This window comes from Lactuca serriola, chromosome 4 (assembly GCF_051521515.1).
Source record: "Lactuca serriola cultivar US96UC23 chromosome 4, Lser_US96UC23_V15, whole genome shotgun sequence".
In the NCBI taxonomy this organism is placed as follows: Eukaryota; Viridiplantae; Streptophyta; class Magnoliopsida; order Asterales; family Asteraceae; genus Lactuca; species Lactuca serriola.
Window position 1 is genome coordinate 85,970,755 of NC_136411.1, and position 25,467 is coordinate 85,996,221.

Below are 25,467 nucleotides of genomic sequence, written 5' to 3' on the forward strand. Positions count from 1 at the left end.
GCCAGGCCTCGTACGTTGGGCGTACTCCGAAGTACGTTGGGTGTACCTTGTCTGCAGCTCGTACGCTGAGCATACTCCCGTACGTGGGGCGTACGTCATGCATGATGCATTCGTCAATCGCTGGTCTTCGGATGGGACAGGGGGGTAGAGGGCGTAGGGGAGACGTGGTCGATCCTAGGCCTTGTATCGCATACGCTGGGCGTAACTTTCGCATACGAGCTCCGTTTTTTACGTTCTTTATAACCACGCGTAGGTGAGAATATACTCTACAACTCTCATTTAAACTTCGTCGGCTAATTTTGAATTTATTTTTAATAGGCCGGGACACGAAAAGTCCGTTAAAAATTCATAACTTCCTCATCCGACGTCCGTTTTTGTCTATATTTTTACCGTTGTGCTACTATTGCCAAGATCTTCGATTCTCGTTTAGGTTGTGTCGGCTAAAAACATCTCGATCTTTATTTCGAGTTTTTAGTTGTCTACTGCTATTCTGAAACTTAGAAAAATCATAACTTCCTCATACGAAGTCAGATTTGGATGTTCTTTTTATGCACGTTCATGGTTTAACATAATATACATCTTTAGTTTAGATACCTAAGGCTAAAAAGTAGTTTATTGAAACTTTGTGTTTTTTGTTTAATAGTGTTTTGTCGCGTATCTTTGTTTGGTCATAACTTCTTCGTTATAACTTGGATTTTAGTGTTCTTTATATTTCTGAAAAACTTGTTAAGATATCTACCACTTGGTACATCCAAATTGAGATTTTTGAACGTTTCATTTTCGAAGCTATTTTATTATCTTAAAAACAGGTTACGATATTTGACTGGAAGTCATTACATTGACTTGAAATATTGGTTTGTTACAATAGGTTTCATCGTAGTCAACACCTTCCAGTTGATTGTACCCCTTAGCAACTAGCCTTGATTTGTTTCTCACAACCACACTGGATTCATCAAGCTTGTTTTTATAAACCCATCTTGTTCTAACAATTGTGTGGCCATTTGGTTTCGGAACCATTTTCCACACTTTATTCCTCTCAAACACTGCTAACTCCTCTTGCATTGCAGCAATCCATTCGTGTTCCATGAGTGCTTCCTTTATGGTTTGAGGCTCGACTGAGGACATGAAAGCTGCATAGTGGCAGTGGTCAGTTAAATCACTAGAGGATCGAGTTTGTATACCTGTGGATGGGTTTCCAATGATTTGACCCGATGGGTGATCCTTCGTCCAGACATGTAGACGAGGTTGTTGGTAATCAGTGGCTGCGGTCGAGGGAATATCTAATACATCAGAGGACTCTGCAGATGGAGAAGGCAGTTCTCCCTCGACTTGTGAGCAGCCTGTAGAAGTGTGGTGGACTGTGGATTCTAATCAGCATTTGGGTGAGGTTCCACCTGAACTGCAAATGAGAGTTCCCCCTGGATTGATGATTGAGTGATAATCCTCGGATATGTTCTTGTTTCTATGTTCCCCATTTCTTTGCGGTAGAGTCAGAAGAGACATTTGATTGAGTTGTGACTCTGCGGGTAGATAGCGGAGCTGCGTCTTTAGGGACTGGAACCTCGATGGTTGTTACTTGAACCGTAGTTGAACTTTCCCCCTCAATCGGTGAGGTGGAAGTGTTGAGTGACAAGTCTTCAGATAGGGTTGGAACAGAGACTTCAGCATGTAGTTGTTGAGCTACCGGAGACACAAGGATTTAAGAGAGATGGGCAGTCTTTGCAAGGTCGAAAAGATCATTATAGTTTATTTCAACAATGTTCAAGGGACCCAAAGAGGCTGGGATATCACTTTCCAGGGTAGCTGTACTTTCACCTGACGGAGCAGTGTTGCGGACGTAATAGTCATCGAATTTATCATAGAAGCTTTCGACTATCAGTCTTGTTCGTCTGATGAGAACCCTGTAGGCTACCTTATTGGTTGAGTAGCCAAGAAAAATTCCTTCATCTGATATCAGTGCAAATTTGTTAAGATGATCTTTTTTGTTGATCATAAAACATCTGCATCCAAATATGTGGAAGAATCTGACATTCGGTTTGCGATTGCTGAGGCACACATATGGAGTTTTGTTAAGACTCTTGCAAATGATGCTTCTGTTTTGAACAAAGCACGCAGTTGCCACTGCTTCGGCCCAGAAATATAAAGGAAGGTTTGCAAAGTTTAACACGGATCTTGGTGCTTCGACTAGAGTACAATTTCTTCGCTCTACTACTCCATTTTTCTGCGGTGTGTAGGGAGCTGAAAAGTTGTTACTGATGCCCTTGGAAACCAAGAAACTGAGCAAGAGATGATTAGTGAATTCGGTTCCATTGTCACTTCTGACTCTTCAGACTGGTAACTTGATATGAAGCTCAATTTCTTTTATGAAGTTGATCAGAATCTGCGGTGTTTCATATTTAAGCCTTAGGAAGAAGACCCATGTCAAACGAGTGAATTCATTAACTATAACCAATATATATTTCTTGTGATGGAGACTGGCTACAGTAGATGGGCCGTAGAGATCAATCTGAAGTAGCTCTAATGGTTCATAAATTGATGAATCAATAACCAGTGGATGGCTTCCCTTCAATTGTTTTCCATACTCACAAGCCGGGAAAAGTGTATCATTGTTGCATTTCATAATTAGGAGACCACAAACGAGTTCTCCGGTGACAAGGTTGTTGATATACCGGAAGTTTAGATGAGCTAGCTTGCGGTGCCATAGCCAGCGAACTTCGGATACTGCTTTGGATAGAAAGCACAATTACGGTTCGCCAATGATCAATGAGATATCCAAAGGATACATTGTCCCTTCGGACTAAGATTTGATCAAGAAGGTGCTTCTGTCAGTTGTCATAATGTAGCAATATTCATTATCAAAATTCAACCCGATGGCCAGCTTTGCATAGTTGGCCCACACTGATAAGATTATGCTTGAGGCCTTCTACGTAAGAAACCTTTTGAATTGAGAAATTTTTTGTTGTTAACACACAGTAACCTTCAATGATTCCATTCACATTCTTGTCGAATGTGACGTGTCCACCGTTACAAATAGGCCTGAAATCTTGAAGGTATTCTAACCTTCCAGTCATGTGCAACGAGTAGGCACTATCAATTAACCACTCTTCTTCTTGTTCCTCCTTGCACAATGCTTGAAAAATTACATGGGTAGTTTGGGAACCCAAACGATTTTGGAGTCGGGGGTTACAAGTGAAGTTTTCTTTCTAGATGCATGCACGTGAATTATAGGAACATGTTTCGTGTCAATCTTTAGACCTAGTCCAGGGTGTTTGAGGACTTTTGGAATGTTACGAGGTTGGACTAGACGTGACTCTTTCTGATGATAAAATCCAAAGGAAAGATTTTTCTCATTTATCCAGACTACGTACTTGGTCAACGGTCCGGAGGGTGTAGTGTGAGTCTTGTGACCAGGCTATGAGAGGATTTTGACTGTAGTGACCTTGGGATTTGAAAAAGTTTGGGCACGTGAATTCCTCCAAGGTTTTGTCCTTTTAAAAGATTAATGTGACTTTAAAAGTATAGGAGTCAGCAAAATCTCTTTCCATTTTGGATCGTTAAAGGAATAACATTGAAAAGAGTACCCCTGAAAAGACTTAACTTTCTTTTGTGATTTTTTAGGAGGGTTTGAAAAAAATTCCGTTACTGTATAATCCTTTTTGTCTGATTCCTTGACTACATTATTTTTTGAGTCACTGGATTTTTCAAAACTCTTTTGATTTGAAATTTTGGCTTGTTTGAGGGTTTTGTTTTTGAAACTGGTTTCCCGCTTTTTACATCGGGACATAAGTTCCTCTTTGAAAGCCAATTTTGCTTGTGTTTTAGGAGAACCGCAGTCAGAAATGTTCAACTAAGGTTTCTTGGAAACCTTTGATTGTTTTAGAAAACGAGGACTTGAGTCATCTGAACTAGAAGATGCAGGACTTTGTGAATATTGATCATATTCATAATTTTCAATTGGTAACTCATGAAGGATGGGCTTAATGGTCACTGTGCTTTTTACTGCGGTCTGCGGTAAAGATGACTGGACTACCATAGAGTATGGCAAAGCTGGTTCATTAATGGGACATTTTATGGAGGGCAAGGATGGACAATTCACAAGCACTTCAGGCCCTTCCATAACAATTTCTTCATCAACAACTAAAGAAGTCTAAGAATTGGGATAAATTATGCCAATGATGGGTATTTGATCACTAGGATGACCCGAGGATTCAAGAAGAATTTCCTCGATGATACTCAGCTTATGTAGTCGATCGAAGTGGCATCTTATGTATTCAGGAAATGTTTTATCGTTAACTGGTTAATGAAATTCACGATCCGGTGGGGTATATGGTTAATCAGCATTGAGTCGGGGAGTTGAGTCCTCATTGCTTGAGTACCCATTGTACCATCCCCAATTATAAGTTTTATCAACATTGCCATTGTTAACTAAGTTTACAATTGCTTCAGATTCATTAAAAAGCTTTTCTATTAATTGATTCAAACATACATTTTCTCTTTGGGCTAAATCCCTTTGATTTAAAGCAATATTTAACTGAGTTTCATACAACATTCTAGCATCCTTCTCTAATGACAAATCATTTTCTAACATGGCAACTTTAAGCCTCTTATCCTCAAGTCTTCCTCTCAAATGATATAGCTCTTGGGTAGCTATATTCATTTCATCTAATGCTTTGTTGTAGTCTGAAAGGACGGCAGCACATGTGTAACATACACATTTTGAATTTGTGTTTTGTAATAAATAATATTATAAAATATTATCTTATATTGAGTATTGAGTTCTAACAGATGGTTTTTACTAGAAATGAAGTAAAACTATGTTTAGAATCACTCGGAAAATATTGGAAGTCTTATGAGATTCCAATAAATTCCAAATAGTAAAATTTAACGAAAATATAAAAATTGAAATAAGTAAAATTTTATTATTGAAAGTTGTAAAGAATCTCGTTAGAAACATTTAGGCGAAAACCTCATCGAAATCCGAGTGATAACGAAGAATTTATGATCAATCGAAGATTCGCGACAAAACCGGCACGGCACTAAATGACGTAAAAATTGAGATTTTGATAAACTAGTTTTTAGACTTAGTGATCTAAATGAAATTCGTAGTAGTCGTTAAACTGAGAATTTTGATAAAAAGAACGCCAAAATCTGACTTCGTATGAGAAAGTTATGATTTTTCCAAGTTTCTGTATCGTAGTAGAATGCTAAAAACTCGAAATAAAGATCGAGCAATATTTAGCTGACACAACCTAAACAAGAATCGCAGTTCTTGTCAATAGTAGTACAACGTTAAAAAGACTGACAAAAACGGACGTCGGATGAAGAAGTTATGAATTTTTAACGGTCTTATCCTGTCCCGGCCTGTTAAAAATATAAGAATAATAATAAATTCAAAATTTGCCAATGGAGTCTAAACGAAAGTTGTAAAGTATATCCCCACCTACGCGTGGATAAGAAGAACGTCAAAAACGGAGTTTGTACGCAAAAGATATGATTTTTTGAATTTATTAAATAAAAATAAATGAAAAATCGAAATATTATTCAAGGTCGTACGCCCAGCGTACGAGCCTACGCTTAGCATACGTGTGCGACCCGGAATCAGCCACATCTCTCACTCTTCTCCCTATGTACCACGTCCGAGCCCGGGAACCGAACAAGTGACACCTCGCATGTACGCCCTGTGTACGAGGCCACGTCCCGCGTAGTTGGCCGTCTCGCAGTACGCCCATCGTACCGAGGACTTATGCCCAGCGTAAAGCGAGCCTCAGTCCCCTATAAATAGAATCCAAAAGCAGTCGGGTTTAGGTTACAAATTTCACAAATTTACTCCCTCTACTTCCTCTAAATTTACCCTATCAGCCCCTGAAGTCCCGGTATCAATCCCGACACCCGAAGCATGTCCCGACGCCCCAAAGTTCCCGAAAAAATTATATTTTCTAGTCGAACTCTGCCCATATAAAGGCAGTTTTCAAAGAAAATCCCCGGTTTCGTCACAGAAAGTCATATTTGGAACCGAAGTGCTTCCTAAATTAATACTTTAACCCCGGTTATTTCAAGGTGAGTTCAATATATAGGAACAATTGTATGTTATGTGTTATATGTGCTATTTGATTTTCCATTGTTATTATTTCCGCTAATTTGATAGCAAAGTTATACCTTGGACCATGTGATCAGTGAAAGGACTTAGATTCACGGTGGTACTGGTATGTAGCCTTTGGCCATGTAGAGCATGTCTCGTCAGATAATGACTTTTATTCTATGGTATTGGCAGAAGGTTAGACAAGGCATGAAAACCTGAAATCTACCTTAATGTTAATCGGAAATTGTTTGTCTTCAGTGCCATTTGGGCCGAAGCGTTATTGATGTTTATCAAGTATTGAAATTGTTTTATCTCATTGACTGTATATCTTTGAATCTAGTCATTGTTTGATATGGAAAGCTTGTCACATGATTTCACATATGCCTTTGTTGTTCCTCTTTGCTTCTGTCATATTGATGTATATATATGGCATAACGTTATAGTGTATCTATTATTGAACTCACTAAGCGTCACCGCTTACCCCTCTCGATGTTTTAATATATTGCAAGCAATAACCACCCAATATAGCTTTATACTGTTGGAAGAATTAAAATAGTTTATACTATTAATTTTGTATTTAAGTTTTAGTATGTGTAAAATTTACAATATCCTGGGTAGTTTGTAATAAACTTAAACTTAGTCGGTTTGTATCCAGTATTTGTAATAAGACCATCAATGTATAATATAATATGTTTGTGAATATGCATGTAGCATATTTTGGAGTAACAACTGTTTTTAATTCAGAAAGCTAGTGTCTTTCAATCATGGTATCAGAGCAGTAGATTAAGCGAACTAAATGCCACAGATTAGTATTTAGACTTAAACTATTGGAAATTCAATATATGAACTGAATCGTTGTAAGTATATGGATACAAACCATAGGAAAGACTTAAGTAAAGTATTAGGTTATAATAAATCCTAATATTCTAAATACTATATTACTCCTAAATTTCAGAGCAATGACTGAACAAGTAAGTAGCCATACACCAGAAGTGGGTGGAGGTCCTCAACCTGATGAAGTGAACACTCCAGTATCTCCTCATGAGGTGCGAATTATGGATAAACTCACTGGTGTTATTCGGCAGAATCTCGAAGAACATAAAAAGAATAATGATAAAGGCAAAGAGAAAGCCACTTGAGAATCTTCGGGATAGAAGGCGACACGTCCCTCATTCAAGACTTTCAAGAGTAGCAGTGCTACAGAGTTTTCTTGTGTCCTTAATCCCATAGTTGTTCTAACTTGGATTTAAAACACAAAGAAGGTGTTTTGTATTTCTCATATGGATAATGAAGACAAAGCTAATTATGCTTCTACAATGCTCATCGGAGAAGCTTTGGTCTGGTGGGAAGCAACTTATGAAGCTCTGAATGAGTATGACCAACAGAATATATCTTGGGAGATGTTCAAAACTCGTTTGCTAGGAAAGTATTGTCCTCTGGACTTGAGGAGGAGATTGGAGAAAGAATTCCTCGAGATTAAACAGGGAGGAATGACTGTGAATGAGTATGAAACTCAATTCAACCAAAAAGCACGATTTGCTGCGAAGTATATTCCAACTGAAGATGAGAAAATTCAGTTATTCTTAGAGGGACTTCGACATGAAATCCATGATTTTGTAGCTAATTGGGATGTTCTGTCGTTTGATAAAGCTGTTGAGTATGCTCGAAGGTGTGAGCATGACTTAGAGATACGTGGTGCCACTCTTACTGTTCCAAAGCACCCACGTACGGAAAGAACTGCTCCTGTTTCCACTATTCCACCAGCTCAATCCGTTCGAACTGATCCTAGCAAGCAAGCACAGTCTCAGAGTGCTTTTCGTGACCGCGGCAGGTCATAATCTTTTTCTACACAATCGCCTTCATGTCACGTTTGTGGAAGGAATTATCCGGGTCAATGCAAAATAGACAAGGAATCCACTGTCTGTTATGGATGTGGAGAAACGGGTCACATAAAGCTAGTTTTCCCAAGGAAGGATGTGACTTCCTATGCATGTGGTATTACTGGCCACAAGAAACGTTACTGCCCTACTCTTACCAGCCAAGTGACGGGAAGTCAAGCTTCCGTCCAACAACCAAAGAATACTCCAGCTAAAAAAGAGGAGGTGCCAAAAGCTAACGGTCGTGCATTCCAAATTACTACAGAGGAGACACGCGAGGACCCGAATGTTGAGACGGGTACATTTATTGTCAACTCTAGACCTGCTCACATCTTATTTGATTCTAGTGCCTCAGATTTTTTTGTGTCTATTGAATTTGCGCATTCTTTTCAAACTGCTTGTTATGCACTCGCGCAACCATTTCACGTAGATACTGCGAGAAGTATATCATTACTTGCTGATAAAATCTATAGTGATTGTGTCATAGAAATTGAGGGCTATAATTTTCTTGCTAACCTAATCCCTATCTCCTTGCCCAACTTTGATATTATTTTCGACATGGATTGGTTGTCAAAGAACCACGCAGAACTCTTGTGTTACGAAAAGATGGTACACATTCCTATTGAAGGGGAAGATCCTATCTACGTTTATGGTGAACAAAGAATCTTAAAAATAACATCTTTTCTCAAAGCTCGTAAATTTATATCGAAGGGGTGCCCTATCTATTTGTCTATACAGTTGATATCTCAAGAGAGGAGAATAAAACTGTAAATGATGTTCTCGTTGTTAACGAATATCCTGATGTTTTCCCTGATGAATTGCCTGGACTTCCTCTGGACAGGCAAGCAGCATCCCAAATTGATCTTGTACCTTGTGCTGCTCCGATTGCAAAGACTCCTTATTGTCTTGCGCCAGCTGAAATTAAGGAAATGATTATCCAACTGCAGGAGTTACTTGACAAAGGCTTTATTCGACTGATTACCTCTCCTTGGGGTGCTCCATTATTGTTTGTCAAGAACAAGGATGGAACAATGCGGATGTGCATTGATTATCATGAGCTGAATAAGGTGACTATCAAGAACAAGTACCCACTACCTCGCATCGATGATTTGTTTGATCAACTTCAGGGTGTTAGCGATTTCTCAAAAATTGATTTAAGATCTGGCTATCATCAGTTGAAAGTACAAGAGCAGGATGTACCGAAGACTGCTTTTCGTACTCGATATGGGCATTTTGAATTCCTTGTCATGCAGTTCGGTCTAACAAATGCTCCTGCTGTATTCTTGGATATGATGAATCGGGTATTCCGTCCAATGCTTGATAAATCTGTCATTGTATTCATTGATGATATTCTAATCTATTCCAAGTCTGAAGCTGATCATGGCGCTCATATTCGAGAAATCTTAGAACTTCTTCGAAAGGAGAAACTTTATGCTAAATTCTCGAAATGTATATTTTGGCTTCGCCAGGTTCAATTTCTCGGCCATGTGATTTCTGGTGACGGTGTATCCGTAGATCCTATCAAAATCAAAGCCATTCAGAATTGGGTAGCGCCTCGTAATGCTTCTAAAATTCTCAGTTTCTTGGGTCTCGCGGGTTATTACCGGAGATTCATTAAAGACTTTTCTCGTATAGTCGTAGCTCTCACAGCTCTTACACGAAAGGAAGCAAAATTTGAATGGGGTGAAGCCCAAGAAAAATCTTTCTCAACTCTAAAAGATCTTTCGACTCATGTTCCCATCTTATCACTTCCAGAAGGTGAAAATGATTTTTCCGTGTATAGCAATGCTTCTGGGTTGGGACTCGGTTGTGTGTTGATGTAACGTGGTAAAGTGATAGCCTATGCCTCAAGACAACTGAAAGACTATGAAAAGAATTATCCTACTCATGACCTCGAACTTGTTGCAGTGGTATTTGCCCTAAAACTTTGAATGCATTATCTTTTTGGTACAAAATGCCAATTTTTTACCGACCACAAGAGTCTCAACTATATAATCAGTCAGCGAACTCTGAATATGAGACAACGACGAGCCATGGAGCTGATCAAAGATTATGACTGTGAAATCCTATACCATCCTGGAAAGGCCAATGTTGTTGCCGATGCACTTAGCAGAAAGGTTTATCGTAATAGTATGTGTTATACTATCACCCACACTACAGTGAAGTTCACTATCCTAGATGAACTAGAGAAATGGCAATTTGAGGCCTTAATGCCAGAAAATGTGAAGAAAGAAGGGATGGTACATTATGCTGATGTTTTACTTGATGATCCACAGGGATTAAAAGTATTTAAGAATCGACTATGGATTCAAAAGATTGGAGGATTAAGACAGAAGATTTTAGATGAAGCTCATAAGTCTAAGTTGTCAGTACATCCTGGTACAAGTAAAATGTACTATGATGTAAGAGCTGATTACTGGTGGCCTAGATTAAAGATAGACATTGGAAGATATGTACAAGAATGTTTGATATGCTTACAAGTCAAAACAGAGCACCAAAAGCCTTACGGAACCCCAGAAAGTCTTAGTGTTCCTGTATGGAAAAGGGAAGAATTGTCCATCGATTTTATTACCAAATTGACAAAGACTACTAGATAGGATGATAGCATTTGGGTAATTGTCGACCGCCTGACTAAGAGTGCACATTTTCTCGCCATGCGTGAAACGACTCCAATGGAGAAATACGCACAAGTATATTTGGATGAAATTTTTGCGAGACATGGTGTGCCACTAAATATCATTTCCGATCGTGATACTCGCTTCACTTCTCATTTTTGGGCGAGTATGCAACGTGAATTGGGATCTCGAGTTCCTCTCAACACAACTTATCATCCCCAGACAAACGGTCAGACGGAGAGAAAAATCCAAACAGTAGAAGATATGCTTCGTGCATGTGTCTTGGAGTGCGATGGTAATAGGGATAGATATTTACCTCTTGTCGAGTTTTCGTATAATAATAGTTACCACGCTTCAATCAAAATGCCACCATATGAAGCATTATATGGTCGCAAATGTCGTACGCCGTTATGTTGGCGTCATATAGGACAGAAGATCCTTGGAGGTCCTGAAATGATTCAAGACACCACCGACAAGATTCAAATCGTACGAGAAAGAATGAAAGCGACCCAGGATCGACAGAAGTCCTATACAGAGAAGAGAAGACTACCCATAGAATTCCAAATGGGTGATTTCGTAAACAAACATACCACTTGGAATTGCCTGAAGATTTGGCAGGTATTCATGAGGTCTTTCATGTGAGTTATCTGCACAAATGCTTAAGCATCTATGATGAGACAGTTCCATTATCTGAAGTGAAATTGGATAATAATTTAAGATACATAGAAGAGCTTGAAAAGATCGTAAATGAAAGAACGATTGAGCTACGTAATAAAGAAGTAGAGTTGGTGCTTGTCAAGTGGAAACACCATCGAGGCCCAAATTATAACTGGGAAAATAAGAATGAAATAAGAGCGAAATATCCCCATTTGTTTTAATCGATGTAATTTCGGGGACGAAATCCTCAAAAGGAGGAGATATTTGTAACATACACGTTTTGAATTCGTGTTTTGTAATAAATAATATTATCAAATATTATGTTATATTGAGTATTGAGTTCTAACGGATGGTTTTTACTAGAAATTAATTAAAACTATGTTTAGAATCACTCGGAAATTATTGGAAGTCTTATGAGATTCCAACCAAATGTCAAATAGTGAAATTTAACAAAAATATAAAAAATGAAATAAGTAAAATTTTATTATTGAAAGTTGTAAAAAATCTCGTTAGAAACATTTAGACGAAAAACTCATCGAAATCCGAGTTATAACGAAGAAGTTATGACTAATCGAATATTCGCGACAAAACCGACACGACACTGAATGACATAAAAATTGAGTTTTTGATAAACTAATTTTTAGCCTTAGTGATCTAAATGAAAGTCGTAGTACTCGTTAAACTGAGAATTTTCAAAAAACAATGCCAAAATCTGACTTCGTATGAGGAAGTTATGAGTTTTCTAAGTTTCGGTATAGCAATAGACAGCTAAAAACTCGAAATAAAGATCGAGTGATATTTAGCTGACACAACCTAAACGAGAATCGAAAGTCTCGTCAATAGTAGTACAATGGTAAAAAGACTGACAAAAGCGGACGTCGGATGAAGAAGTTATGAATTTTTAACGGTCTTATCCTGTCCCGGACTATTAAAAATATAATAATAATAATAATAATTTCAAAATTTATCGACCGAGTCTAAATGAAAGTTGTAAAGTATATTCTCACCTACACGTGGATATAAATAACATCAAAAACGGAGTTCGTACGCAAAAGATATGAATTTTTGAAGTTATTAAATAAAAATAAATGAAAATTCGAAATATTATCCAGGGTCGTACGCCCAGCGTACGAGCCTACGCTCAGCGTACGTGTGCGATCCGGAATCAGCCATGTCTCTCACTCTTCTCCCTATGTACCACGACCGAGCCCGGGAACCAAACAAGTGACACCTCGCATGTACGCCCTGTGTACGAGGCCACGTCCCGCGTAGTTGGCCGTCTCGTAGTACACCCAGCGTACCGAGGACTTACGCCCAACATAAAGCGAGCCTTGGTCCCCTATAAATAGAATGCGAAGGCAGACGGGTTTAGGTTACAAATTTCACACATTTACTCCCACTACTTCCTCTAAATTTACCCTATCAACCCCTGAAGTCCCGGTACCAATCCCGACACCCGAAGCAAGTCCTGACGCCCCAAAGTTCCCGAGAAAATTATATTTTCTAGTCGAAACTCTGCCCGCATAAAGCCGGTTTTCAAAGAAAATCCTCGGTTTCGTCACAGAAAGTCATATTTGGAGATGAAGTGTTGCCTAAATTAATATTTTAACCCCGGTTATTTCAAGGTAAGTTCAATATATATGAACAATTGTATGTTATGTGTTATATGTGCTATGTGCTTTTCCGTTGTTATTATTTCCACTATTTTGTTAGCAAAGTTATACCTTTGACCACGTGATCAGTGAAAGGACTTAGATTCACAGTGGTACCAATATGTAGCCTTTGGCCATGTAGAGCATGTCTCGTAAGAGAATGACTTCTATTCTATGGTATTGGCAAAAGGTTAGACAGGGCGTGAAAACCTGAAATCTACCTTAATGTTAATCATAAATTGTTTTTCTTCGGTGTCATTTGGGCCGAAGCGTTATTGATGTTTATCAAGTATTGAAATTGTTTTATCTCATTGACTGTAAATCTTTGAATCGAGTCGTTGATTGATATGAAAAGCTTGTCACATGATTTCACATATGCCTTTGTTGTTCCTCTTTCCTTCTGCCATATTGATGTATATATATATATATATATATATATATATATATATGGCATAAAGTTATATTGTATCTATTATTGAACTCACTAAGCGTCACCGCTTACCCTTCTCAATGTTTTAATATATTACAGGCAATAACCACCGATTATAGCTTTATACTGTTAGAAGAATTAAAATAGTTTATACTATTACTTTTGTTTTTAAGTTTTAGTATGTGTAAAATTTACACTATCCTGGGTAGTTTGTAATAAACTTAAACTTAGTCAGTTTGTATCCAGTCTTTGTAATAAGACCATCAATGTATAATATAATATGTTTGCGAATAGGAATGTAGCATGTTTTGGAGTAACAACTGTTTTCAATTCAGAAAGATAGTGTCTTTCAATATGTGTCATTAAGTTTTACTAAGCATGGTTCACAATCATGCATGCTTAAATTATTAGAAAGGGTCATGATTTTTATCTATTCGATGATGCTGAGGGTGCCATCTTTTTCCATATAGCAGTAGTTTCTCCCCAGCTTCGTCGATCCGTCCTCTTTAGCAATTGCAACCATGAAGATTTTCCCTTTCATCTTGTTATCATGTTCTTCGTCTTCATCTCCGGATGACCATACTTGATGGTCTCTCTTGACTTGGGAAACATACGCCCTTCCTTTTTCTTTTTCTTCCATTTCATGGGCCATTCTCAGATAGAACGCCTTTTCTTTAACTAAATTCGCCTTGCAGTCTTTGGCAAAATGATTCTCTTTGTTGCATTTGTGGCAGATAATGACTTCATTCTTTTCTTCAGCTTGTGTACCAGAGTCCGATGGTTTGTTTGACTGCGGTACTTCTTTCGTGTGATGATCATTCTACGATTGAGATGGATGGAGAGGGTTATGGGGATATCTAGAGTGATTGTTTTGAGAGTTGAAATTGCGGTTAAAAGGTGGTGTTTGCCATGTCATCATTAACAGCTCCACCACAACATTTAATTGGGAAAGACATTGATCTCATCAAACCTTGTTAGGATCAACAACATCAAAGTACAAAAGCTGAGCAAGAATGATGTTTGCCATGTCATCATCAACAGCTCCACCACAATGGATAATTCTCTATAAACACCACCACATACATGCCAGGTATATTATATAAGTAGTAACCCATCCAAAGAAAGTGAAGAAAGAAGTCACAGGTGTAAGTAAGGATAAAGATAAAGATGAAGCAACTCACATATTGAAAAAGCTTACTGATAACACTCTGGAACCGTTCTTGCATCATTGGGGGTGGCCCTTGACCTTGTGCATATGCCGGGAAGTAGGGTGATCATGGGACTTGTACATCCTCCCTGCTCATTCAATATTATTAATCTGTCATTACTATTTACCAAACAGTCTGAAAAATTAAAAAAAAAACCATAATAATCCTATTCCTACCTAATGGACATACTCCCTGCCTCGAATTCTTGTTAACTGAAGAATAAGCACCAGAATAAACAGCTTCAGTCGCCGACCAGTAAACCCTACAATCATTCGATAAATTACCAGAAATAAATAAATCTTCCAAAGATGAAAGAGATTTAAGAGAAAGTATGACCAGAATAATTAGGGTCGATTATGGCCCCTAAGGATTGACTCACTGGACATCGGTGGAGAGTTATTTGCAAAAAGGGGGCAGTTTTCAAAAAGGTTAGTAGAAATGGGGCTGTTTTGAATGCCTTTGTAGAAATGGGGCTCCTGGCCCACTAAATCAATACGTAAATATATATTGACCCTCACAACTTACAACAATAGTCCTTAGTTTTTTATAATATGTTCAAACTTTATCCTTTTATATATTTTTTTCTACATTTTTACTACATCTTATTATTTACTTATTATATTTACGTAAATATTAAATATACAAAATAGTCCATAAAAATATTCAACATTGACCCTTATTTTATGAAATATGTTACCACTACATCTTATTTTATTTTTTATTTGTATTTTATACATTTACTTAATTTAATAATATTTAATGTAAATATATTATTCAATTTATAACTAACGCTTATTAGTTTTCAATACCAAATATATCTCATTTATACATTTCCATTAATACTAACATTTAATATTATAACAATAAGAAATAAGAAAACACATAACTAAGATTACATTACTAAAATTTAAAAATCATAATACAAAATCACACATGAAATACAAGATCAACGAAATATGAAATTACAACACAATAAAACAAAAACATAGTTTACTACTCATTGAATCTTTGTTGAGAATTTGAACAATTTCTTCTATTATGACCTGGCTGGTGGCATAGTGTACATCTGCGAGGTTCATCAGGATGACAAATGTCCATCTCATTATGAATTCGATTTGCACGCCTTCGTCCTCGATGAACATAAAGTTTTGAGTAATCTGCTTCAATCGTCCAGTTTGAATCCAACCAATAATTAACATGAGGAAGTGGTACAAACCCAAAATTATATTGTTGTCTGTATGTCATAGTAGTGTACACATTGTTCACAATGGAAAGAGGGTTGTCCCCTCTATTCCGACAAACTGCAAGTGCATGTGAACATGGAAATCTCTCCATTTGCCACTTACCACAAGTACACATATGTTGAAAATAATTAACAGTTTGTGTATTTCCTCCGGTTCCATTTATCTGTGACCTTGTGACAACTCTGTAAACACCTTCATTGTAGTGAAACTCAGATAAAACATGACTTTGTGCACGAGTGTCACGTTTAAGAAAGAGACGCCACATACATTTTGGTAGAGGTGTAATGCAGTTCATTGCAATACCACTATGCTTTCTGAAAAGTTGCATAGTTCTATTGAATGTAAGGTCAATACACGCCCTAATTGGCAATTGTCTCGCTCCTCGTAATGCATTGTTCATACTCTCAGAGATATTGGTCGTTAAGAAACCCCATCGGTGATTTTCATCATATAAAAGACACCATTGACTTCTTTTAATTTCCCTCAAATACTGCCAAGCTTCCATATTGATTGCTTTTATTTCCCTTATATACTTAGCGAACTTCCTTTTTTGTGTGGTGCTACCCATAGACCAACAAATTTTTTTAAGGTTCACATTCTTGTACCTTTTCATGAGATTACTTCTGACATGCCTCAGACAAAAACGATGGTATGCTAATGGCTCTTTCCACTCCTCTAGATTTTCCATTGCATGAATGATTCCTTTGTGCCTATCAGAAAGAACACATAATTGTCTATTTGGAGCAACAAAATTTCTAAAATGACCCAAAAACCAACACCAACTATGAACTGTCTCCTCGTCAACAATGGCATAAGAAATTGGTAATATATTATTGTTAGCATCTTTTGAAGCAGCAACAAGCAATTTTCCTTTGTAAGAACCCTTCAAATGAGCACCATCGATATAAATTACAGGGCGACACAAATGAAATGCTTTAATAGCTGGTCCAAAAGCCCAAAAAATATATTTGAATTTTGCCACTTGTGATGAGCTATTTTAGTTATGAAACCACTTGACAATTGTATCAGGGTTTGAAGCCTGCAAAGCTGCAATATACTTGTGTAACTCAACAAAGTTACTCTCCCAAGTTCCATAAATGGTCTCTATGGCTTTTCTTCTTCCATGCCATGCCTTCCAATAAGAAACGTCAACATGAAAATGATTTTTTATATCTACTTGTACATGTTTCACCGGGTAAGCAACATCTTTTTGAATTGAATGGAGAATGTATGAGGCAATAACTCTAGAGTTTAGAATACTGTTATTATTGCTAATACAAGATCCAAAACAATTATGTTCATCTACCCAACGTGTAATCTGCCACATATGATTATTTTTCTTCTTAATTGCACGAATATACCATTGACAAGGTTGTGTATGGTGCATAGAACTAAAGCTTTCTCCTTCACCCACCTCGGTCTTACATTTTGCTACCCATTTGTTATGTTTAATTTCATACACCTTAAACTCTCTATTTTGACTGATAGACCAAAGTATTACTACATTTTTCACCTGCTGCTTACTTTCAAATTGCATTCCTAACCTAATTTTGTTTTCTGTTTCCTTCCAAACATCTATATGAACGTTGTCCTCTAAATTTTCTACGACATCATCTCCTATATTTCCAACATCATTCATAAAGTCTACAACTAATTTGTCACTCACATCATCAGAGTCTTCCTCAATATGGCTTAATGACTCACTACTGCATTCTGAGTTAGGATCATCAAATCCAAACTCATTATTTGGCTCAAATCTATCATCACTCGGCAAAGGAAATGGTACTTCAAAATTATGAAGGAGATCTACCAAACTAGTATTTGTAGGTATCACTATTTTCTCAATTTCAACACAAACTTGACCCCAATAATTTTCATCAGTCATAGCTAAATAATACAACATGTCTAAGGTTGAATCATTTATAAGTGGTGCGATATTAGATCTCCCAGAATATTGGTAACATAATGACATATTCAACTTATATGAAGATTTTTCGACTCCAACAAGTGCATAAGCCAAATCTTGAAATTGTTCATACCGTATTTTTTGTCTAATAATGTCTGAAGCAGACATAATTGATTCATCGCCCTTGATGATTCCATTCTCATGTTCAACATTGTCACCCCAATAGAGAGTAATCATAAATGGATGATTTAGAGCCATAAATATAACTGCAAGACAAATTGTATGATAACAAATGCAAATTAGTATCATATATATATATATATATATATATATATATATATAGCGTTTTGACAAAAAAATATGCAAAAATATTTAGAAATTATATATACCTTATGTTTAATATATGAAAGAACTAATAATGTGAATATTATGGAAGCATGAAAGACTGAAAATGTATAATTGCGTGGAAACAATTTTGTAAGAATGATGAAGAACCTTGGCTCGTAAGATCAAATTTATAGCATCAAAAAGTAAATTTAGATTCAATTAAAATTTTTAGACATGACAGTTCATGCAGTTTTAGCTTTTTAAGAGTTTTCAATAAATAGTGACATTTTATTTTGGATAGAGTGTTTGCTTTTACAGATTCAGTATTTGATTGGACAAATCATATATAAATATTACTATTTATTTTTTAATTTATATGATTCTAACAATATTTATATGTTAATTGTATTTGTATAATTAAAATAGTATATAATATTCTAAAATTTTGGAATATAAATGAGATCGTTTGTGTAGTAAGAATAATTAAATGCTATATATAAAATTTAATAATATATTTAAGCTACATAAATTAGGTAAATGTAGAAAAAATATATAAAAGGATAAAATTTGAACATATAATAAAAAAGAAAGGACCATTGTTGTAAGTTGTGAGGGATCCTTCATTTCAATATACATTTTAATATTTATTCGGTGGGCCAGGAGCCTCATTTCTACAAAGACATTTAAAACAGCTCTATTTCTACCAAGCTTTCTGAAAAGTGCCCCCTTTTTGCAAATAACTCCATCGGTGGAAGGCCTACACGTCGCCTGTTTGCGCTTCAAGATCGATGAGGTTTGAGGAGTCGGTGGTGTATTGGATAATAGGAGTCAGTGGTGGTCGATCGATGTATACATCCACTACTTCCGATGTCGACGGAAGCGGTGATATAGTTGTGCAACAGCTGATTAGGCGACAGGGGCGGTGAAGATGTTATGGTGACCGGTGGTCTGCTTCCAGTGGCAGAAGTCGAGAGAACAGTGGTGATCGAGGAAAACATCAACCTGCATCTACGGTTCTTGAGGTTGGAACGGTGGGAACGGTGGGAAGCATTGAGAACGGGAATCAGGAAGGAGGAAGCGAATATGTGGAACCCTGACCTAATAGAAAATATATGGAAGGAGCTGATTTGGGTTTATCGGTGAAGAGGAAGGAAGCGGTGGATACTCACACTAATCTCATTGTCATTGGCTAAACTAGCGGTGGAATCAGCGGTCGGTGGAATATGCATAGAACACGTTGCTGGTGTTGTTATTGTCAACCACTCTACTGTTCAAAATTAATGCAAAAGATTAATAAAAGAAAGAAAACTCACCAATAGGAATAAAGTATTGTTGCTTCAAAATTAGTATATATATATATATATAAATGGGCAAAAATCTTTCATAAAAACACAAAAAACAACCGGTGAACGGAGGTGGATCAATATCGGGTTTTCTTAACATATCCTAAGAAAAATGTAAAACTGGTGTTAACCGATCGGGCATCCTGGACCAAGTCGGTAGAGCTTACCCGGGCTTTCACATAGTATTAGTTTTGCGCCGGGTTCGGACCCAAACCCAATTAGGACAACCTGTGCGATAGGTGGCAAGACATTTCTTTCTTTTTGTTACTGGTAACATTTTCTTGATTGTATTATTTCAAATTCCCCAATATGCCTATGCGTCTCGCATACTATAAATAGATGCTCCATCCCGTCACGTCATTATCTCACCACCAACTTCATTACGCTTGCATGCAACTTCATCACCACCGACTCCCATCTCTCTATACCCCTCTTTCTCTCTCCGGAATAAAAAAAGCGAGGGTTCAAGAAACATTGCCGCCAACACCATTGAAGCACCGCTATGCTCTCCTGCTCTCTTCCTCTTCGTCTCCATTAGAAAGTCCACACATCATGAAACAAACTTCAATGGAACTCAACAGTACCAGAAACAAGAAGAGGTCTCTCTTCGCTTTCATCTCACTCGTTTTCCTTTTCGTGTTATCATTCAATGGCGCTTCCATTTTCTCCGTCAAGATTCCTTCACTTGATCGCACCGACCAATCGCCGCCAAAATTAGGCCGACATTCAAGAAACTTGATCTCTGTATCTTCTTCTTCATCATCATCTCCATTGATGCACGCAGTAAAAGAAGAAACGCCATCTGAAATTTCAATACCCCATCTGACTTTACAAGCGAACTCAGAAGAAACTGAAGTCACCGGCACCGGAGATCCAATAAACTTCGTCTCTGTACCGTTTTTCAAGCACCCAGTACAACAACGGCGAGAAAAAATGGCGATCGGGAAACAAGAAAACCTAAACCCACATGTAATTCCGAACACCCATTTGCCACATTCGCGTAAATCACACAGTTTCACGATTGAATCTGAGGATTCATCCTCAACCAGAAACAAGAAACTACTGAAGATGTTGACTGCTTTTGGGTCTTCTCGCGGCCGCCGGGGAATAGATTTTCCGGCGAGGGTGAAGGAGTTCTTTATGAAGAAAAACGACGGTGGTTCTTGCAAGGTCCGTTTCTTTATGACTTGGATTGCACCAGTGAATGCGTTTAATGAAAGGACGTTTCACTCAATTGAATCCATATTCAAAACAAATCCAAATGGGTGTCTTCTGATTGTATCAAACTCATTGGATTCGATCAAAGGAAACAGGATTCTCAAACCCTTTTCCGAAAAAGGGTTCCGAGTAACAGCAATTTCTCCTGATTTCGATTACTTGTTCAAGAGCACCATGGCAGAATCTTGGTTTTCAAAGCTAATCCGAGGTCATGTTCACTCCGGCGATGTCCCATTAGGCCAAAACATCTCGAATCTCCTTCGACTTTGTTTGTTATACAAATACGGTGGTGTTTATCTCGACACCGACGTAATAGTCATGAAATCTTTCTCCAAATTAAAGAACTCAATCGGAGCACAAACAGTTGATCAAAATTCCAAGAACTGGAGCAGATTGAACAATGCAGTCATGGTATTCGACAAAATGCATCCCTTACTTTACAAATTCATCGAAGAATTTGCATTAACTTTCAATGGCAACAAATGGGGTCACAATGGTCCTTACTTGGTTTCAAGGGTGGTATCAAGACTCCATGGAAGACCTGGATACAATTTTACCATTTTACCCCCGATGGCGTTTTACCCAGTTAACTGGGACAAGGTTCGGATTCTTTTCCGTGAGGCTAAAAACGAGACAGATGCAAGATTTTTGAGGGGGAAGTTGGAACAAATTCGAGACCAAAGTTACACTGTTCATCTTTGGAATAAGCAAAGTAGAGGGCTTCGTATGGAAGATGGAAGCATTCTTAAGAAGATTTTATCAGATCATTGTGTTTTCTGTAATTCATCAGCCAGCGACTATATTGTAAGTACAATGGGATAAAGATTCATTCGTCAACTTTCTATTTTTAGTAAGGCAACTATCTTTCATCATGCATGAACTAACTCAGTTCACTTCACAATCAAATCTTAGATGTAAAAAGAGTGTAAAATTGTACTTTCGTTTTTTGATTCTTGAATGATATATACTAGACATATTCATTGAGTTTGATTTGTTTTTAGGAATATAAATTTGGTTCTCTTGGTTCACAATCTTAGTTCCTTGTATTTTGTGTATTAAAAGTTGTATAAAACCAATATATAGCTTGGTAAAAAGTAAAAATCTTTGATACGCTGGAATTTTCTCTTTTGATAAGATTACTTTATGATTTTTATATATATAATGAAAACATAAAACAATGTTGCTATATTGATACGTGTTCAAATGATCAATGCTAGTTTTGTGATTCAACTACCACAGTGACAATTGGGCCTGATCTCGTTTAATTTCATGGAGGATTTTTTTTTTTCATAAAAAAATTTCGTTTGGTTTAAGCAATCTCCGATCCTAAAATTGAAATAAACAAAATAGTGAGTTTTTGATGATATTTTCTTCCTCGCATCTCATATATTAAAATAATATATGTTTTATATTTTAATAATAAAATTATATATTAGTGTTACATATATTTTTATTAGAAAAGAACAATTATTATATTTAACTAGCTATTGTTCAACTTTTAAATGTATTTATATCATAACAACTCGGTAAAATAAAAATGATAATTTTAAAATGTATATTGAAAAAAAAATTTAATAGCAAATAAATATATATCTCCTTGAACCCAAGACCTTCTAATTAGTAGTTAGATTAGAACTTCTATACTAGCCCAGTGAGCTACCCCAAATTGTATATTGAATTTTAAATATTATATTTGATATTGGATTATTCTATAGATAGATTTTTATTATGATATATTAAGTGATTCTTTTGTGTGTGTATGTTTCAGTTAAAGCGATGAAAAGAAATTAGGTTTAATATCATAAATACGCAACGAATTATTGGTTCGTTTTATAAAATATAATTGTTTAGAAAACGGTAAACAATGTAACTTTTTGCTCATAAAAATAAAATAGTAAAAAATTCCCTTATTGTAAGGTATTTTATAAGTAAAACGATAAGATTATTATCTTATGATATTATTAACAATGATATTTCTTAACATTTTAAATAAGAATTCGTTATCCATTTTTTACACCATCTTTTTATTTTAGATTATGATCGGAGATGCTCGTACCTTTTTTTTTCAAAAGCCTCGTAGACTACAAAAAAAAAATACTCTTAAAATTCACTTACTAATTGTGTTCTAAACAGTCTAAAATCATTCTATAGCCATAATTCACACTGCCACTTAATATTTAGATTTGGACATAACTAGACGTTGTTCTTCAATCTCCAATTCCCTCCTCGCACTCTGGAATATCGTTTCAATTTGTTCTAACGATTTTCCTTTCGTTTCTGGAACACATTTGTGAACAAACAAAACAGAAAAACCAGAAATTATCGCAAAAAGAAAGAAAACACCACCCATTGTAATTCGTCTGGCAATTGAAAGGAAAGACATTGCCACAATGCCACTAATAACCCGATTCCCAACCACCCCAATTGCCGAAGCCTGTGATCGTAGCCGTAATGGGAAAATTTCGGAGCTTAAAACCCAACATACCGGCCCGATTCCAATTGAGAAAAACCCCACATTCCCGCAAACAAACACCACAACTGATTCCATTCCGATGGAACTATTCTTAAGAACGGAAAACGCGATTCCGAGGCTTAATGTACATAGAGTCATTCCGATTGTGCTCACGTACAACAACGGTTTCCTCCCGATTCTATCGATAAGAACGATCGCTACCACGATCACAAATGTTTTTGTGAATCCAACGGCCATCGTCGTTCCAAGTAGACGGGAATTCCCCGTGATTCCCGCGCTTTTAAAAATCATCGGGCTATAATAAACGATCGCATCAATTCCCGTTATTTGTTGAAAACATTGGATTCCGCACCCGGCGATCAACATTCTCTTAACTCCCGGAGTCGGATTCACCAATTCCTTCCAAACCAATCGAGCATCGTTGGCATTCAAAGCCACTTTTCGAATCTCATTCAATCTCTCATCGATTTCCATTTCGTTATCATTAGTTTTCAATAAAACGAGTCTGGCTTCATCGATCCGGTTGTTCATCGCCAACCACCTCGGCGACTCCGGAATCACTAATAATGCAAATCCGATGAACACCGAGGGGATGATTCCGATTCCAAGCATAATTCTCCAATTTATATTTACGGGTAACCCTCGGAAAACATAACTTGACACATACCCTAATAAAATCCCAAAGTTTATGAAAATCTCGGGAAACGAGGTTAAAAGTCCGCGAGATGTTGTTGGTGATATCTCGACAATGTAGATGGGTACGATTAATACTGCAAAACCAATTCCGATTCCGGCGACAAGACGACCAATCAACAGTATTCCAAAGTTTGGTGCAATCGTCACGACGATCACACCAAACTGGAATATAAAGGCCCCAAAAGCCATTGTCCTTTTTCTACCAATAGTGTCAGAAGCCTTCCCCCCTGCTAAACTTCCTATTAAGGAAACTATGTTCAAGATTCCAACGATAACTTCTACTTGTACTTCACTTATCTTCAAATCTTGTTGCATAAATATGATTGCTCCACCCATTACACCTACATCTGTCATGATAATCAATAATAAACGAAAATTATGGAAAATGTATATACCAATATGATTTTTTTTGGGTATCAGAATTTCAAAACTTAAAGTTATGCTTGAATAAATGAGATTAACTTCCACTAAGACAAAATTACATAAATGGTCTCTCTATCTTTTACAAAATGTCATGTCCTTAATTTTTTTATTGATAGTCACTTTTTTAGGTGGTTGGTATATAACCAACCATATAAAGTGATTTTTATACCTATTTTTATAAAAGAAAATATAAAAAAACATTTTATATAGATTACAGACCAACTACTGAAGAAATTGAAGCAACATGGACTATTCTTACAAAAAAAATAAAACGTAAACTTATGATTTTTTGTAAATAGAATGTACCATTTATGTAATTTTGTCTATTTATAATGTAAATGTTAGAATTAACATGGTTTTTGAGAGGAAAAACGCATTGCTTTCTCCAATACATGTGCAAATTTTCAGAAAATTAAAGAAACTTTTATTGGGATGGAAGGCATGAATCATGAATGTGAAACAGATTATGCGAAAAAGATTGTTACCCAGAAAGAATTGAATCAACTATAAATAGGGTCAAAATCTCCAAGCTCTTGGAACCCATAAATTATTATTAAAATTATAAAAAATAGAAAAAATGTAAATATAATTAAGAAAGAGAGGAAAGGGTACCAACCATAGCCAAGAAGAACAGAATTAAGAGATGCAAAAACAGCACAAGCAAACACAAAATGCTTGGTGTTGAATCTCGTCTGTTTCTTTTGTTCAAGATCCATTTCTTGTAGCGCCATTTTCATCCCATTTTCTTGAAATCAATTCGTTTGAATGAATATTGTATGACAAATATATGTTTTCTGGATGGCATAAAGATGATGAAACCTAAACCTGAAAACCGAACTTTCTCTTGTAACGCTATGGATTTAGATAGAGAAAGGAGGGAGTTTTTTTTTTTGGGTGGGGGTAGATGTATTTTATTACTTCGGTATTGCATTGCGTGGGAAAATTCTCATGGGTTCTATGTAATCCGTTTAGCTTAAAATTTAATTTTGGGTATTGAACCCACCGGGTCCAATTTGTAATTATAAGCTTAAGCTTCTATGTTTGATTATAAATCCAACTAAACAATTGGGACTTATCAAAAAGTTAATTCTTTTCGTGATTCATTAGACCCATAATATTTATTTGGAGCAACTTAAATCCATCAATGTTTTTAATCACTTTGGATAATCAATTTCATCTAACACTTTTCATGAAAGATCATCTTGGTGATTGTAGTATCATCCGACCATTTTGTATAATTGATTAAGATGAAAAAGGATTTCAACTAATATATAATATAACTAGTTTATAACCCGTGGAAATCACGGTTACAAAATTGA

The 25,467-nt window shown here is 36.5% G+C and overlaps 2 protein-coding genes across 2 annotated transcripts; one reads left to right on the forward strand and one right to left on the reverse strand.

The window, feature by feature from the left end:
- The first annotated feature begins 19,886 nt into the window (after positions 1-19,886).
- LOC145100237 (uncharacterized) lies at positions 19,887-21,587 on the forward strand. The gene has a single exon (XM_079037589.1). The coding sequence runs from the start codon at positions 19,891-19,893 to the stop codon at positions 21,376-21,378; it is 1,488 nt and encodes a 495-aa protein (XP_078893715.1). The 5' UTR covers positions 19,887-19,890; the 3' UTR covers positions 21,379-21,587.
- A 1,032-nt stretch (positions 21,588-22,619) lies between these two features.
- Positions 22,620-25,013, reverse strand: LOC145100238 (putative polyol transporter 4). Its single transcript, XM_079037590.1, has 2 exons — positions 24,765-25,013; positions 22,620-24,072 (listed from the first exon to the last, which is right to left on the reverse strand). The coding sequence occupies exons 1-2, from the start codon at positions 24,883-24,885 to the stop codon at positions 22,727-22,729; spliced, it is 1,467 nt and encodes a 488-aa protein (XP_078893716.1). The 5' UTR covers positions 24,886-25,013; the 3' UTR covers positions 22,620-22,726.
- Between the last annotated feature and the right edge of the window lie 454 nt (positions 25,014-25,467).

Coding starts and splice junctions, on each gene's coding strand:
- LOC145100237 (XM_079037589.1), top strand. CDS start 19,891: ATGAAACAAACTTCAATGGAACTCAACAGTACCAGAAACAAGAAGAGG.
- LOC145100238 (XM_079037590.1), bottom strand. CDS start 24,885: ATGAAAATGGCGCTACAAGAAATGGATCTTGAACAAAAGAAACAGACG. Junction 24,073..24,764: donor TTCTGTTCTTCTTGGCTATG/GTTGGTACCCTT, acceptor TTATCATGACAG/ATGTAGGTGTAATGGGTGGA.